This window comes from Vulpes lagopus, chromosome X (assembly GCF_018345385.1).
Source record: "Vulpes lagopus strain Blue_001 chromosome X, ASM1834538v1, whole genome shotgun sequence".
Lineage (NCBI taxonomy): Eukaryota > Metazoa > Chordata > Mammalia > Carnivora > Canidae > Vulpes > Vulpes lagopus.
In genome coordinates, this window is record NC_054848.1 from 70,858,878 (window position 1) to 70,878,089 (window position 19,212).

At 34.7% G+C, this 19,212-nt stretch overlaps 1 protein-coding gene across 5 annotated transcripts in view; it reads left to right on the forward strand.

The window, feature by feature from the left end:
* Positions 1-19,212, forward strand: part of DIAPH2 (diaphanous related formin 2) — a 1,156,455-nt gene that overhangs the window by 928,140 nt on the left and 209,103 nt on the right. For all 5 annotated transcript variants that reach the window (XM_041741554.1, XM_041741555.1, XM_041741551.1 and 2 more), the window contains one exon: positions 1,113-1,248. In XM_041741554.1, coding sequence (XP_041597488.1) covers positions 1,113-1,248 — 136 coding nt within the window. The remainder of the gene's footprint in view (positions 1-1,112; positions 1,249-19,212) is intronic.

Consider the following 19,212-nt stretch of genomic DNA (forward strand, 5'->3'; position numbering starts at 1 on the left):
TCATGGTCAGGGAAATACAAATCAAAACTACAATGAGAAATCACCTCACACCTGTCAGAATGGCTAAAATCAACAATACATGAAACAACAGGTGTTGGTGAGAATGTGGAGAAGGTGAAATCCTCTTGCATTGTTGGTAGGAATGCAAACTGCTTTGGCCACTATGGAAAACAGTATGGTGGTTTCTCAGAAAGTTAAAAATACAACTACCCTATGATCCAGTAGTTGTACCCTACTAGATATTTACTCAAAGAATAAAAAGATACTAATTCAAAGAGATACATGCCCTATGTTTATGGCAGCATTATCTATAATAGTCAAATTATGGAAACATCTTGTATCCCTCATTGATGAATGGATAAAGAAGAGATGATTATATATAATCATTATATATAATATTATTTTTATTTATATGTAAAACATATATAAATAAAAATTTTATATGTGTAAAATATAAATTTATTTATATATATATATACATATATACATACACACACAATGGAACATTAGCCATCAAAAAGAATGAAATCTTATTATTTACAATAATATGGTTGGAATTAGGGAATATTATGTTAAGTAAAATAAGTCAGTCAAGAAAAAGACAAATACCATATGATTTCACTTACATGCGGAATTTAAGAAACAAAACAAATGAACAAAGGGAGGGAAAAGAGTGAGGCAAAGCAGGAGATAGATTCTTAACTATAGAGCACAAACTGAGGGTTGCTGGAGGGAAGGTGAGAGGGGAGAATGGGTGATATAGGTGATGGGGATTAAGGAGTGCACTTGCTGTAATGAGCACAAGGTATTGTATGGAAGTGTTGAATCATTATATTGTATGCCTTAAATTAATATGCTACATGTTAACTGACTGGAATTTAAATAAAAGTGTAACAAACAAAACCTGAGTTATTTTTAATTATTTTTCAAGAAGATCTGTCCTAGAATTATTTGTTTCTCTTAAAAGTATATACATGGACCTTGAATCTGCTATAATATTTTACCATCTCTGAGCACCCACATGCATGCGTATGTACATACAATTTTAAAATTTCACAGCTTCTGCAATATATGCATAATAGAAGGATTTGTGTTTGATTTTATATATACAGGAAGCTGTGAAAGAAAACAACAAGAGAAAAGAAATGGAAGAGAAGACTAGGAGGGCAAAGCTTGCAAAAGAGAAAGCTGAACAAGAAAAGTTAGAACGCCAGAAGAAAAAGAAACAACTCATTGATATAAACAAAGGTATGAAGTAATTTCAATTTTTTAAGGATATATAAAGTACAAAATAATTTTACTTCATTGATTTTGGATTACCAAGTAAATAATTGTGTTCTCGATAGAAAATCCACAATATTATTATTTGTGTCATTTTTCTCTCATGATATTATCTATATTTCTTATCACCCTACACTAAGCACTCAAGATTTTTGAGAGACAATACAAGGTAGTAAGTTGTGGAAATGGTCTCTTTCCCTTCATTTATTTTATCAAACTATATCATATTATGTTCCTGATGATACATATTATGTTCCTGAAAGAAGAGGATGAGATGAAAAGAAAAAAACTGGTATGGGGAGATGAGTCCCATGTCTCTAATTTAATTTTGTTGACACATGTCTGTTGACAATGTAGTAATAACAGTTTTCCTTGGGGCCTTGAACATTTCAAGTCATAATAGATATTGACATCACTATTATAAGATGAAAAAAAATAGGGAAACATCTTATTCAACTGTGACCCTAAAAACAAAGATACTGTAAGTCCAGATAGTATAAAGTAAGTTGTTTTCTTAGTTAGCAAGAAAGATTGTATATTAAAGATGGGGGTTTGGTTTTCTTTTCTTTTCTTTTTAAAAAGGACAGGGTAAATAAAGTGATTGGCACCAGTAGTTGCACTCTGGAAATTTTAGAAAAATTAAGAAAAGGAATAGTCTTTGCCACTGGGAGTTAGAGAATTTAAAAAAAAAAAAGCAAAATCTGAATAAGATACAAGAGAACATGATTTATATGGGTCACCTAGTTCTTAATATAATGACAATAAAAATTATTAGTACTGTGTAATGTTGACCATGTTCCAATTACTGTTCTGACTTTCACATATTTTAAGTCAATTAATCTTCATAACATGAGGAGTAGATACTGTTATTACCTCATATAGTTGAGGAAAGTGAGGTTCATAGAAATTAAGGAATTTGCCCAAGATCACACAAATAGGAAGTGTAACAGCAAGATTAGAGTCCAAGTATTCTGACGATAAAATCTTTGCACTTATAAATGGCATTGTTAAATAAAAATAACTAACAGCAATTACTAACATGTAGCACTTACTGTGTACCAGGAACTGTTGTAGGAGTTTTACATATATGAACACATTTAATTCTCATAAAACCCTTTTAGGAAAGGGCTACTATCTCATTTTAAGATGAGGAAACTGAGGCACAGAGAAGTTAAATAACTTTCTCAAGTTCACGAAGACAATAAGAGGTAGAATGTAGGCAGTCTGTGGCCAGATTTAATTGTTAATTATTTTGATTATAACTATTAATTATAATAGTTAACCATTATCAATTATTCTGCAGTAATTTTTTAATGATTAATTTTCTTAAATGATATGTATATCATTAAGTTTCTAATTTATACCTTTAAAGTGTATAAAAATTTTTAAGAATTCATTATAGTTTATCTTTTCTAACCAGGAAATAAAGATAACATCATTTTAAAAGAAGAAAAAGAGATTAACAACAAAGGTTAAAAAGAGTAGCATCAACATAATTAAGCCAACAGACTTCATAATTAGGATCAAACCAATTGTTCCTGACTAAAGATACTCAATTAAGAAAAGCACTAGAGTACAGCATGGCATTGGGTATTTGTAGGAAGTTATCACTTAAAAGGTGATGGAGTCAGTAGAAGAGTACTAAAAGTTACTCCTTTTTTTGCACGGACAAGTAGTGATATAAGAGTACGGAAGAAGTAGGGGACAGATTGTGCATTCTCCTTGCTATGCTGAGGGCTTTATGCTGAAAGCTATGGGAAGCCCATCAGTGTTTATAAATGGGAAAGTGATGTGCTCAAATAGATTTCTTAGTGACATCATTTTGACAGAAGCATAGAGGATAGGAAAGAGAAAGGCCTGTAACAACAGAAGTTATAAAATTATTATCGTATTCCTGAAAAGAGATGATGGTGGTTCGAATTAACACAGTGGTAGGGAAGTTAGAGAAGTTACAATAAGAGGTATATATGAGTTCTAAATGACGTGGATTTATAGAGACAAATTTACTTAAAGGAATCGGCTCCTATGATTATAGAAGCTGGCAAACCCAAAACCTGCAGAGTAGGGTATCAGGATGGACCCAGGGAAGAGCTGGTGTTGTAGTTCAAGTATGAATGAACTTGGCTTGTAGAATTCCTTCTTACTCAGGGGAGGTCAGTCTTTTGATATATTCATGCCTTCAACTGATTGGATGAGGCCCACCCTCATTATGGAGAACAATCTGCTTTACTCAAAATCCACTGGTTTACGTATTAATCTCATCCAAAAACACCCTCACAAAAACATCCAGAATAACTTTTGAATAAGTATCTAGGCACTATGGCCCAACCAAGTTGACACATAAAATTAACCATTTCCAGAGGAGTATTAAATGGTAGAACTGAATGACCCTGATGATTGTTTCACTGTGGGAATTGAGGAAAGGAGGCATTATGAGAGGTGATACCCTTCACAAAGACAAACAATTAAGGAATAGAGCAGATTTCATCAGGAAGGTTATAATGATTAGTGTTATTTTGAACGTTTCATTTTCAGACCTTTTGGAAAGTTGGGAAATGTCTAAGTAGCCATTGTATATCATATGCATTTGAAACTCAGGAAGGAGATTTGGACTAGACAGACAGACTTGAGAATCATAGGTTTTTGATGATTAAATTTAGGGTATATTAGTTTGCTAAGGCTTCTGTAACAAAGTACCAAAAACTTGGTAGCTTAGAACAATATAAATTTATTGTTTCACTGTTCTAGAGAACAGAATTCTGAAATCAATGTGTAGGAAGGGCCACGATCTTCCTGAAGATGCTATGGAGAGATTTGTTCTACCCTCTATCCTAGCTTCTGATAGTTCCTTGGTTTGTAGCAACATAACTTCAATCTTCACATGCCATTCTCCCTGTGTACATGTCTGTCTCTTCACATGATGTTCTTTTTATTAGGACACCAGTCATATTGGATTAGGAGTCCAACCTACTACAGTATGACCTCACCCTAATTAATTAGATAATTCAACCCATAACATATGAGTTCAAATGAGATCACTAAGGTAAAGTATATACATCAGAGGTTCTGAAAGTATTTGGTCTCAGAGCCCACTTATATTTTTAAAAAATTATTGTGGATCCCAAATACCTTTTGCTTATTTGCATAATATATACTGATGTTTACCATGCTAGAATTAAAACAGACATAATAAATAAAATTATAGAAATCATTTTAATTTTTTATTTACTAGTTCAATTAAAATAACAAAGCAAACCTATTACATGCTAAATAACATCTTTTTATAAAAAGTAGCTTTACATTCTAACCTCCTGGCCCCAAAAATAAATTAATAAGAAGAGAAAATTTAGTGATTGTAAATCTCTTCCAAATCTGGCTTAATAAAAGACAGCTTGGGGCAGCCCCAGTGGCGCAGCGGTTTAGTGCCGCCTGCAGCCTGGGGTGTGATCCTGGAGACCCAGGATCGAGTCCCACATCGGGCTCGCTGCATGGAGCCTGCTTCTCCCTCTGCCTCTCTCTCTCTCCCCCCACCTCCGCCCTATGTGTCTCTATGAATAAATAAATAAAATCTAAAAAAATAAAAATAAAAAAAATAAAAATAAAAAAAAAATAAAAGACAGCTTGATTCTCATACCTGCTTTTACATTCAATTAAGTGCAATAGCATTTGTTATGTAGCTTCTGGAGAACACTATAAACTCATGAAGGAATTGTGAGAGAAAAAGGCAAAAAAGTGTCACTATTCTTATGAGTATAGCATTTACCTTGCATATCTGAAGTGATCTCAGAGGCCCCTACAAGTTCCTAGACCACACTTTGAAAATCTCTGGGGTGAATAATGAAAAGAGCAAAAAATCAAGACAGAGTCTATTGAGTTTTGTGGCAAGAACATAATCTTGCCCCCCAATCCTTTGCACCCTTCCCTTTCCCAAAGGACTTATCAATATTTCACTATTTCCCTAAAAATATACCTGAAATAAAAAAAAGAAGGGAAGAAAGGACCTATTTTGATTATGTCTCTAGTATATATTTTCATTTCCCAAGATTTGGTCAGTTACCTTTTCAAATATCATTAAAGCCACAGTATGAAGAAAAAAGCCATAGTATGAAGATCCAAATGAGTTTTTATGGAAATACTTAGTTGAGTGATGTGAATATGAAAGACACTTTAAAATAGGATTTATCTTATGTTCATTGTTACCGTATCTCTATTTAGAGATCAAAGAGTAAACTTTACCATTAGATTCTTGATTTTTGGCCCATATGTTGCAAATACTTTGTTATCATTATTATTACTATTACTGTAGTATTATTTTACACTTAAAAATATATGTGTATCAGTACTTATAAATATGTTTCAAAAAGAGATTCTTCCATTGGAATTGTGTAGCCTTAAGAAGATGTGAGGAAGAATAACATAGTTGGGTAGTTGAGGGTCAAGATGGAACTCAGTGTCGGTTTCTCAGAGGGTGTCTTATAAAAGATGCTATTGTTAACTGAGTGGAAATCAATTGCAGACACTTTGAGGGCCTTGGGGAAGCATGACCAGGCTACATAAAATATGAATCCATGGGTGACATGAGAATGAGGTGCAATCAGAAAGTGACTTAGAGAACTTTATATGTGTCTAATTAGAATAGTGTTATCCACTCTCCAGTAAAGGAATTATATTCATCCTTTCCACTGAGAGGTGATGTCAAACATTTGACTGCCATTGTAGGATATGTATTATATAGACCATAAAGGTATTTCGTGCATGTGTGATTGGAGATACATACCAATACAACCAGAGGACCCTACCTATAACAATAGTAGTTAAGTAAAGAGTCCCTTGGGTAAAGAAAGTCACTTGAAAATTTCTAGCAACTTTAAAAATACATATACTCTTTCTGTATAGTTTCTATTTCATACCAACTTAGCAAAATTGCAAACCCCTCCCTTTTAGAAAATATCTTGTGATCCCATATAGCTAATAAGTAACAATAGTAAGATATATTTATCTGACATGCAAAATTATATGTATTCATCAAAAAAATATTTTAGAAATTATTCAGGAGAATAAAAAGATAAAGCAAACATGAAAGATTATTTATGTTATCTAAATGTATTCAGCTGAACTCAGAATTAAGTGAACATATCACAGAAAACAAGCAGCCAGAGAATTACATCTTTCATGTCAAATCCATTAAAAAATACCATGTTTTAAGCCTCCATTTTGAGAGAAGTAGAGATCAGAAGGCAAAAGCCATGATAAGAATCGTACTTTTTTAATTGTAAAGGAGAAAAAAGGCATGGTTATATGTTAAAGAGAGTCATTTTGTAAACATAAAATTAAAATGAAAAAGTTCTTGAAGTCTGAGAATTTAAAAGAGCTAGAAGATCAGTTCTAGATCTGCCACCTTCTAGATTTATGACCTTGTTCTTTTCCTTCATCTCTTCATGCCTCAATTACCTCATCTATAAATGTAAGATAATGACACTTACCTCCTCTCATTAAAATTAGAGGTAATTAAGCACAGGGCCTAGAACGTACTTGTCATTGCTGCTGCTGAGAGTCATTTTGTGTTCATTGCAGAATCTGACAAAAATTCAAGATATAGTCCCCATCCTTAAGACTTTTGTCAGAGAATTTTACAATTTTGTTGGAGAAATGTGTAACAGAGGAAAATATGTTTTCCCACTCCCCATCTGAGGTTATTTGGCTGGGGCCCTATAAATTAGACTGACTAAAAATAGATTAACCAAAGAAAAATAGATTTATTAAAGTAGGGTACAATTAATGTGGCATATGTGTGAGAGCACTCAGTGATATGGTACTCAAAGGACTGGTTAAAACTTGGGCTTATAGGGATCCCTGGGTGGCTCAGCGGTTTGGTGCCTGCCTTTGGCCCAGGGCGCGATCCTGGAGTCCCGGGATCGAGTCCCACGTCAGGCTCCCGGCATGGAGCCTGCTTCTCCCTCCTCCTGTGTCTCTGCCTCTTTCTCTCTCTCTGTCTATCACAAATAAAAATAAATAAATAAATAAATCTTAAAAAAAAAATCTTGGGCTTATATAGCATCTTAAAAGAATAATCAAGTTTTAGAAATTTATAGGTAAGGCAAAGAAAAAGGACTAAATTTCTAGGTCAGCAAATTGTAAGAAGGTAAATATATGGAGATATGGAGCAACTAATGGAAGATAAGGGCCAGTTAGTAAAGTTGGGCATTCTGCTATTTCTGGACTGATAGGGGTCTATTTAGAATTGTCTCTGATGAATCGCTTATGTTCTTCTTGGTAAAGACAGGAAGATGGACATTTTACAAAGTTATGTCCTGCTTTTAGGAAAGTAGGGGGAAGACAGCTTTTCTTCTTACCTGCTTTTTCTTAGTTGCCTTCAGCTCAAAGTAATCCTTATGCCAAAGTGATATATTTTGGAGTGACACATTCTGCTACCCTTCAGATAAAATAAAGCTGAACCAGCAAATGATGTACTAATATATAAAAGAGATTATTTGGAAATATCTAAAAGGGGAATTCAGTGAAGTCTAGTAAAATGACATAAGGTTTTGCAGAAAAGACTAAATATAGTCTCAATGTCTCAGTTGAACTTGATGCTAAAGGATGGGTAATACCTGGCTAAACAGAGGCAAAACTATTCAAGTAAATGGAAATAACATCAGCAGTAATGCATGTCAGCATACAAGGGAGCAGGCCTCATGTATGATATGTTCAATGGCCCACAGGAAAGTACATCAAAATTATTAAGAGGATATATCCTATCTTCAAGGCCCAGATCCACAACTGACTAGCTATATAATCTCTGACAAAGTATTTCATCTCTGTGCCTTAATTTCCTAATCTATAAAAATGTGATAATAGTATCTTCCTTGTTATTATGAGGGCTAAATGAGGGAACCCACAGAGACTAGTGTTACTTCTACTCCAGTCTATCAATTATATGTTGATACCTTTGGTCTCTGATAAATAGTTCAATGTTTACTAAATATTTTCTGACATTTCCATTGTCCTTGCTGTCATTGGCAGAGAGGGATTTGAATTGGAAAACTGTTGGAGGCACACCTCGGTGGATGAGCTCTGCCTTTGGCTTAGGATGTGATCCCTGGGGTCCTGGGATTGAGTCCTGCATTGGGCTCCCCGCAGTGAGCCTGCTTCTCCCTCTGCCTAGATCTCTACCTTGCTCTGTGTCTCTCATGAATAAAAAAATAAATACATCTTTAAAAAAGAAAAAAAAAAAAAGAAAACTGTTGGAAAGATGGGAAGACTGTTGGAAAAACTGTGAAAAACTTTTCAAGTCAGGCAGGGAAGTTGTGGTATGATGGGGTAGGAGAGCCAAAAAATAAGAATTTGTTCAGGGACGGATGCCTGGGTGGCTCAGCGGTTGAATGCCTGCCTTCGATTCAGGGTGTGATCCCACAGTCCAGGGATCAAGTCCCACATCGAGCTCCCTGCATGGAGCCTGCTTCTCCCTCTGCCCATGTCTTTGCCTCTCTCTGTGTGTCTCTCATGAATAAATAAATAAGAATCTTAAAAAAAAAAAAAAGGATTTGTTCAGGGAATACTGAGGTGTAGTAAGCCAGAAGCACAAGAAAGAAGAGGTGAGTACAAGGTGGATGCAACTAGAAAGGAATAGTGAAAGATGGGGGGAAAAAAGTTACCTCCAATCTGTTTCTATTTTCAAAGACAGAATTTAAACTTGTGGCAGTTTAAAAAGGTGGTAAAGGGAAGGAAAAGTTCCATAAAAGAGATGGAGAAAAAAGGCAGTGGGAGTTACAATGGATTGAATTTTTTTTAAATTTTTTTAAGATCAGTACAGTTTTACCAATATATAATTATGTATTGATTTTTTGATGTATTAGGTTATTTTATTCATCCAACCAACATTTACTGCATCATCTCCCAAATAATTATAAAAAGCATGCACAGTAATACACCATTTACTTAAATGTAAAATTTAGAAAGCTAATTTAAATGCAGCAAAAATATGCTAAATCAATAAATGTACTCTAAAATGTGTAATAGTATGTAAATCATGCAAAGTTCTTGATGTAATCTATGATCTACAACTTTTGATTATATTAGTATAGATGATAAATAACTTAGCCACCACTAAAATAAATTAAATAATTCTGTAGGTAAAGCAAGAAAGCCTACCCAATATCTATAATATTTGTGAATAAATCTCCTTTTCATGTTTATGGAAGTCAGCAAATTAATTGCAAGGATGTAAAGGAAGTGATAAAACGGAATGCGTTTTAAAAGGGTGTTTTGAAATTGGAAAACCCAAGTATGTTTCTTATGTAAATATTATTTAATCAGGAACTATTTTGTGCCTTTTTATGTAAGATTATAGGGAAATTAGAATTGCCTGTTTACTTCTAATATGATGATAAAGAATGAGCTACTTTAGTCAGATTTGATGATAAATCATTCTTCTGAGAGTGAATTAGAAAAACTTAGCCAATAGACCTAAACATTTAAATTCCATTACTAGTGGTGGGTAGCAATTTTGTTTATCTGTGTTCCAAGTTTAAAACAATTACATCTAAGTAAATGAATTCATTGCGCATTACATTTTGATCTGAAAAGGTAAAAACTGTTTCCTAATGTCATACCCCAGACATTAAATTACAGTACACAAAATTATAGATTAAGATAACCGTAAATGGGACACCTGAGTGGCTCAGTGGTTGAGCAGCTGCCTTCAGCTCAGGGCATGATCCCTGGGTCTGGGATCAAGTCCCGCATAAGGCTCCCTGCGGGGAGCCTGCTTCTCCCTCTGCCTATGCCTCTGCCTCTCTCTGTGTCTCTCATGAATAAATAAATAAAATCTTTAAAAAAAAGTTTTAAAAAAGATACCCATAAATAACAGAATTGAAGCCAGTAGTATTAAAACACTCACAATTATATAAATTAACCGGCAGCCCAGTGGTTTAGCACCACCTTCAGCCCAGGGCCTGATCCTGGAGACCTGGGATGGAGTCCCGCATTGGGCTCCCTGCATGGAGCTTGCTTCTCCCTCTGCATGTGTCTCTGCCTCTCTCTCTCTCTCTTTCTCGTCTCTCATGAATAAATAAATAAAATCTTTAAAAATATATATATATAAATTACTAAGAAAATATAGGTACCATCATTCTGGCATATTCTACAAATGCTAATGAACAGCTCATAAATGACAATGCAGGGCTAAAGAAGTGAGTATACTTGGTGGACTTAGAAAAGAATGGAGGAAAAAAGGTATCTGACTGATATTCTGTTCATTTAAATCGTCTTGTTCTCTACTTTAGCAAATATTTCAAGAAATTTATGTTTTTTTCAAAATCAGAACTCATTCTTTTTGTCCTCTAAGTTTGTTTTCTCAGTGGAAATTTGTGGGACTTTTTCGCAAATAAAAATATTTAGTAAAGCTTTGCCTAGGTCTTTAGAGCTTTTAGCAAACCAGTTACTTAGTATACATTTGGAACTTGGTTATTCTAATCTTTAGGTCCAATTTAGGCAACATTATGTCCTATTGCTGCCATTCATTCAATAAATGTTTCTTGAACTTGTAAGTTTAGGTACTGGGTTAAGTCATCAAGGTGCAAGAGGAGCTCCCACAGTAGCAGCCATCCAGTGATAAATTACACCCTGCTGTGTGAGTCTGCTGACCCCCAAAGACATGTTATCTGAGACAGATCTTCCATTGAGTTAGACTGCAAATGAAATGAGTTTAACCATTTTTCCTTTGGAGCCACACAAACCTGAGTTCAGATTCAGTATTACTCTGCCCCCTATACAGTGTAACTTTGGCAATTCACCTACCTCTCTGGTCCTCAGCTTTCTTGTCAATAAAAATGAGAAAAATAATAGCATCTATCTCCTAGAATTTTCATAAGAACTAAATGAGAGAATACATGTCAATATTTTAGCACTTACCTAGCACATGGTTAACACTTAATAAGTATTGTTATCCCATTCATAATAATAGTTATTTTAGTGAGCATATTAAAGAAAACTATCAATGGCAGTAATCACTACAATAAAATTTTGGCTGTCTAGAATGCCTATGGGAAGAGGCTTTTTGATTAATCTGATTTTGTAATTATATTGAAAGCCATTTGTATGTCAGTTTTTATCAATTGTAATCTTTCTAAACTCTATCAGTCCACAATTCTCCTCTTATCTACTCAACTACCTCACTTCTCCCACTGTTTTTGGCTTTACATTTTACACAGGTGAAAATTTGTAGAATATAGTGCTTATACATAATTTTGTCCATATAGCTTTCATACAGTATGTAAATTCCCGATAGACCTTCAGGACTTTGTTGTTGTCTCTGGGCCATTATTCAGAGCAGCAGTGAGTATGCACACAGGTGTCAGAGAGTGGGTTTAGTACTAAACCCAAAATACACTTTAGATAAATCAAACTTCTAGTTTTTCCCTGTAGCCTATTTTAGCCACTTATCACTAGTAATTTTTTTTCTGAGCTCATACTGAAATAATTACATTTCTGACATCAGTCCACTGAAAATAAGTGTTAAACACTCATTCTTTCTGCCTTATCAGTAAAACAAATCTCTACATCTACTAAAAATATTCTTTTAAATAGGAGATAAAAATAAATATGTGAAAAAAAGATAGGTAATATACTTTAGATCTCATTAAAAGTTCTTACATTCTAAATGCAGAAACTCAGATTTGCAAAAACCATAAGAGTTGTATTCAGTATGTTGAACATTTAACAAGATGTCATCAGTTCTTATCTAGAAGATGAGCAATGTTGGCAGTTACAAATTTGGCTTTCTTTACAGTATGTGCTTATTGCCATGCATGCAAGTGGGTGAAAACAATCAAATTAACTACATAAGAAATGACCACAACACATTGTAGGTGGCCTAATCATTTATTAGAAATACACTTTGGTTCCATATTTTAATATTCTATTTCTTAATAAAGTGTGGAGTAAATAAGACCTGTTATATAACAACATTGCAGTTAATTTGGCTCTATTCTCATTCAGAGGAATTAGACTTATGTCAGTAATTGCACCTAACAGATTCATAGAACCAACAAACTGCACTGAACCCAACTGAGTCTCTAACAATTTTAAAAAAAATTTTATTTGTTCTACCCACATTGAATCCCTGATGCCCCAGGCTGCTTCAAACTCAGGAAAGAATCTATTGTCACACTACATGTACAAAAGGATTATTATGGATGAAAACATTTCAGTCATTTTTAATTTAATGCTACAGGTATTTATTGAGTGCCCTCAGAGTGCTGAGCAAGAGTGATACACCCTAATCATAGTATTGTTTTCTGATAACTCATCTCTATTAACCCACTTACGGGGTCACTAACTGTCAGCCTTTTTCCTCCGTGTGTGTGTGCCTCTCCTGTAAGAAATAATTTCCCTTACTGCATATTTAGGTATGTGTGTGTATATGTATCCATGCACACAGGACCATGTGTAACATATAACATATATTTCATTTTTCACATATTTTTATATATGAAAACTTCCATTATATTTTCTTTATGTCTGGTAAGTGCTCTGTCCTCAATCACTCCCTCCACACATGAACAATAAGCATATACCTTGACTAATTCGTGGGAAAAATGGGGGGAAAAACACATCTTAGAAAATAGTTATGCCTTTGTTATAATAATATTAGAAAAATATCAAAACCTAAACTTAGAATACCTGATTGTCATCTAAATCATCTGTTTCATAGTAGCTCATAAGATGATGGTATGATTCCTTTGAGAGGCAAAAGATGATTATCCTTTTAAATGTGCAGTTGCTATGGATAACATAAAACTTTTGTTTGAATTAGTATTGGAATCTACTTTAAATGTACATTATGTATAAAAAGAATACTTCTCTTTATCAGAGGAAATATTTTGTAACTCCTGAATTTGATTTAGCCTTTTCTATTTGCCAAGGCCTGGACAGGGTGGTCTAGGAATTACTTGGAGTATTGCTAAACAGGATGAATGGATATAGGTCTAGGGAGCTGGAGGCACAGCCCTGCTGATAGAAGGACAGGGTCCCAGGGGTCCTTCTTACACATGTATGGTCTGTCATAGAAGAATCATATTCTCAGAGTCTGCTGAGTTAGGCTATGCTGTAATATAGTTATAATACAGTGTCTTATTTGGGATTTTAGTTTCTCAGCTTTATAAAATAACCCTCACCACAATTTTTAGGCTAATAATTTTATGCAGTTGAGTGTTCAAAGTAGAAGAACTTTTTAAAATTCCCTGTTTATCTCATTAATATCTACACATTCCTGATTTGAGTTGTTACCTCCTCTGATTTTCTGGAACAGTATTTCTATGAAAGGAAAATGTGTTCCCTGTAGTCCTCTTTTGTAGAAAACCCTTTGCACTTGCTTTCTTTTGCCAAGTGAACCTTTTTTGAAAAAGCATCAGTAGAGACAGCTTACCTAGTGTTTGCTAGACAGGAGTAGCTATAGGTGCATTTAAACAATCCAACTTGAAAAGGGGATTTCTCTCTTTTTATTCAAAAACAATTGAAAATGAAAGATATGTGTCTCAGGACAGGATGCTTAACTGACCTTGTTCTGCTGAACTTCAGTATGGTATATGAAACTACCTCCCTGTGTCCTCCCCAGTATTTTTTGTCCTCCCTCCCCCACCAATGTTTAAAAAAAAAAACATGCTTTACTTGTTTGAAGCACCTGGTTCTGAGTTAGAACTCTATCTGGCATAATTGGAATCCATTATGTTGTTAGCTCTTGTTATACTGTTTGCATCTCTTATTCTTCACTCAGTGCAGTTTTGTTCTAAGGGCCATTTGATCATATTTTTAGAGGAAATGGAGATAAACCTATAGAGATGGACTATAGCTACATTAAGCTTTAAGTGTAACTATGTTCCATCTCCCACAATACATAAGGCCTTTTTTTTTTTTTTTTAATAATCTAGCGTAAGCTCCTGTGGCTCAAGCAAGTTGAAACTATTTTTACTTGAGTAACCCTGACAAGTAATTGACAGCCCCCCCCCCAAAGTACTTCTCTCCTCACTGTGCTATTCCTAGGCTATCCTCCTTCATACCCTCTCTCATTTTAAACTGCAGGGAAACAAAGTAAACATCTTTATAAGGAAACCTCTGAGTTCTTACTTTTGAAACCATACATAATTTTTTAAAATTTCTTTTTATTGGAGTTCAATTTGCCAACATATAGCATAACACCCAGCGCTCATCCCGTCAAGTGCCCCCCCTCAGTGCCTGTCCCCCAGTCACCCCATCCCCCCCACTCACCTCCCCTTCTACTACCCCTTGTTCATTTCCCAGAGTTAGGAGTCTCTCATGTTCTGTCACCCTCTCTGATATTTCCCACTCATTTTCTCTCCTTTATTCCCTTTCACTATATTTTATATTCCCCAAATGAATGAGACCATATAATGTTTGTCCTTCTCTGATTGACTTATTTCACTCAGCATAATACCCTCCAGTTCCATCCACGTCGAAGCAAATGAAACCATACATAATTGTAACCTTGGGAGCACATATTGTTTGTCCTGGACTTGAGTAGTTAACACTTCTTTTGAAGAATGTGGTCCTTTATTATTTTTTTTTTAAAGATTTTATTTATTCACGAGAGACAGAGAGAGGCAGAGGGAGAAGCAGGCTCCATGCAGGAAGCCCTATACGGTACTCAATTCCAGGACCCCGCTCTGGGCCAAAAGGCAGGCGCTCAACCTCTGAGCCACCCAGGCATCCCAAATGTGGTCCTTTAAAGACAAAGTAACTAGGGACTAACTAGAGCTTACATATCAAAGTAAAACCACAAATTTGTGTTCTTGAGGTGTCATCACATTTACTGAGATAGTAGTATGTCTTAAAGATAAACTATTATTTAAATGGAAAATGGGGCCATTTGCCAGGGGTTTTTTTGTTTTTTGTTTGCTTGCTTGTTTTAGAGGCAGAGGATAAGGAGCTTGTCTTACAAGAATGGTAGGCAAGGGAAACCTTCATGTGGAAGTCAGCATCTTTAAATCTCCGGTATTCAAGAAATACCAAGTTTCAGTTCACAAAATATAAGTCCTTTGTTATAAACATCTCTCTCCTTTCTATCTCTGCCTGTAGGCAGTTTCTGAAACCAGCTTTTGATTCCCATGTAATGCTTTTATATGACATTTATCCACAAACCTATTTTGATTTTTTAAATTAATGATGACTTTACCATTCTGCTGTACCTCTCTCCCCTTCTTTGGAATTGTGCTATCTCACTCTTACCGACACATTGCTTTCCTGGTGGGTGACGTCATGATTTGCAAGCAATTTGACATGTAAATAAGGTGGTGAGAACTACCTCAGCAATTCAGTTTCTATTTGAAAGGAATTAATCAGTGTTTTCATGTTTTCTTATATTTTCCTCTACATTGTGTTTTCACAATTATATTAGGCACAATGGGAGGGCCTCTTTTCTTTTTCACTCCACTTCAAAAAAAATTGGTTGATTCAAAGTCTTCATGGAAATTTAAAACTCCATGTTTTACAATAGGCTTCTCTTACAGTATGTGTTTTTGTCACAACAGAATGTGCCATTCAGCAATAGCTAGTAACTATTATTTTTCAAGGAGCATCTCAGGAATATAGATGCTTTGATCAGCATGTTTTTATTTTCACTGATATTAAAGTAATGTTTATCTAGGAGGAGTTATAAGAAATAGTGCATAAAACTTTGACCTTAATTCTTAACTTTGTAGACATTATATATTCATAGGCGTTTTGTGTGCTTTGACAGGTGTGGAAATATAAAACTCTACCTCAATGTGCTAACAAGTAAATATGGATATGGTTTTACCGGATGGACTCATTAGCAAATATACCTTTTAAATATAGCTCCCACTCCTACTGCCCCCCAACCCCATTCCTATTGCTAATTGGCAGGCTAATGTACTGCCATCATGCAGCTTGAGTTTCTTCATCTGAAAGAACACTGCAGTCTTTTTTGATACCCAGTGGCACTTTGGCAGGTGCCTCAGGAACCATACTGTGGTGGGCAGTTTCAGATTCTTGGACTCATATTCTTTGCATTCTCTGAGGGAAGTGGTTCTCAAAGTGTAATCTCTGGATCAGCAGCTTCAGCATAATCCAGTATTTGTTAGAAATGCAAATTTTCTGGCCTCACCCCAGACCTACTGAATAAGAAATTGGGTGGGGATAGCAATCCATGTTATGACAAACTGTGGGGGTGATACACACTAACATCTGAGAACCCCAGAGTCCAATAACTATACTCATCTTATTTTACAGATGTGACATCTGAGACATAAACAGCACTTTCTCAAGGTTATAAAGCTAGTTTAATGTAAATGGGAGAGCCTGGAGTAGAGACTGCCTCAGCCCACTGCTCTTTCTACTATACTACTCCATATTGCTAGAGCTTAAAGTTGTTTTTAATTATTTAGATTTAGTTATGACAGATTATTATACATGAAAAAATGAGAGGCTTATCTTCCAAGCTTTGCATTCCTATAATTTTTAAAACTACTGTTAGTGAGAGGATCAATCAGAATCAAGTAGTTTTCAGTGACGAGGTGGGAAGATATCCTTGGCATTGGAAATTTACAGGGAACTCAGCAGAGTCTTTGTGTTGTCGAATATGGCTTTGATGGATGGATATCATGTTTTTCAAACTACAACATACCAAAACGAACTCAAACAACTGACTTGTGAAGAATGATCATTTGTGTTTTGTATGTGTGGTTTGTAAAATGAACTGCCAAAGAATTTGTTAAGTAATAATGTCCCTGTTATATTAAAATAGAATTCCTTAGTTGTGGGGATGAAATACATAATGGATTGTATAGCTTCTTAAGAACACATCTATTGAAGGGACACCTGGGTGGCTCAGCAGTGGAACATCTGCCTTTAGCTCAGGGCCCACATGGGGCTTCCTACAAGGAGCCTGCTTCTCCCTCTGCATGTATCTCTGCCTCTCTGTCTCTCGTGAATAAATAAAATATTTGTTTAAAAAAAGAACAACACATCAATTGAAGAGGAAGAATCCCTATATTAGTTATTAGGTAAGTATTAGTATACTTGTTCTTTAATTATCCTTATTTTGTTTACACTTGATGGATGTTCTTGGATGTGCTTCAGATAGCAAATAAGCATGTCCCTATATTTTGCCTAAGTGATGCAGTTAATGAAAGGAGCAAAATCTGTACCCCTTTGTTCATGAAACAAAATGAACATTTTGAGTTGAATAAAACTGAGACTTTTAGCAAGAACTTATGTCTAAAATCTATATCTTCCTGCAAGTGACCTCTTTTATTTATTTCAAAATATCTGTCTTTTCTCATCAATTCCAGCATGAACTCTGTAGCAAATAAAAAAGGGAACTTTTCTCATGAGAACTTCTGTCAAGAAACAATCTTCTTGGCTCTCTTCTCATATATTAAGAAACAGTTCTCATCTTTCTTAAAGTAGGTTTGGACATTTTTCTCTGATGAATACTTTACATACTCTGAGCAAACAGCTTTAAATTTCTTACATGTTTTGCCAAAGAGATTCCTGTTTCTCTTTTTTAATCCCCAGTGGCTTATGGTATCATATCTACAGATAATTTATACTATGTTTTTTGTAAGCAATGTAATAAGGCTTATAGTAATTCATTCTGCAGCAGTATTTCTGGGTCTGTTTGCACTTGATGCTAAGTTCACTTCGAGTAATATCAATCCTTTGAATGTCTTTTCTCTGATTTGGTTTCCATAAAACATCAGGATGCTCTCTAGATTATCTGGGCCATTTCCCTGCCTCAAGGTGTGCTTGTATGTAACTCTATAAGACAAACAGTTAGACAGCATGTTTCTAAATGTCCCAGGAGAAGGAAAGTATAATAGTACCAATAATCCTTATATAGTGAGAGATCTCCAGGGACACACCATCTATACTTATAATCCTCACAAATTCCATTTTTCTTGATTGCAGTTATGATTCTCTTATTTTTATTGAAATTACTTGACATGTCTTATTCCTTTACTTCAGACAAAGTATTTTATTTCTAAACCTAACCTTAAATTATATTCTTATTGAGAAAATAGAAAGCATATTTCTAACCAGTATATTCTACCATGTAATCACATTTGACAAATTGTCAGCCCTTATTGATATATAGGTCTATCTTGGTTAATGATTATTATTGGATATGTTTCTCTTTTTTAATGAAAACCTATTATTCATTTTTTCTTAAAAGTTCAATGATTTATGTATTCCAGTTGCTTTTAATGATGGATTTATTCATTTTAGAGAGAGAGAGACAGGGGAGGGGCATAGGGAGAGGATGAGAGAGTCTCAAGCAGACTCCATGCTGAGCATGTACCCTAACATAGGGCTCCATCTCACGACCCTGAGATCATGACCTGAGCCAAAACCAAGAGTCAGATACTCAACCAACTGAGCCACCCAGGTGCCCCTCAGATGCTCTTTAGTATTCAATATAATCACAGCATGCTCAGGGTTATGTCACTGGTCCATTGGATCTCATATTTGTTAAAATGATATTATTTACCATATGTTTGTGTCATATTGGACATGTTAGGAGAAAAAAATTGAACTTTTAATGTGAAAGGTCCTTTTTTAGCAAAAGGAAAAATGCATTCTCTGACATTAATAAAAGTCATGCTGGCATTCTCTTACAAGAAACTCACTAAAATTACAAAGAACATGAAAAATGTATTAAGATGTTTGATTGAACTAAGATGGTTGATTTGCTTCACTATCTGATAAATTATAATGAACAAAAATAAAATTATAATAAGAGAAGTAAATGTGGCAGACATATTGGTGTTCTAGGTAATAGTGAAGCAAATGTCATTATTTCATGTGCTTACAATAGAGAAAAATAAATTTGACTTTTTTTTTGCAAATATTGCTGAATTTTCTTGTGAAAAATACTATAATGAGTGGATTTAT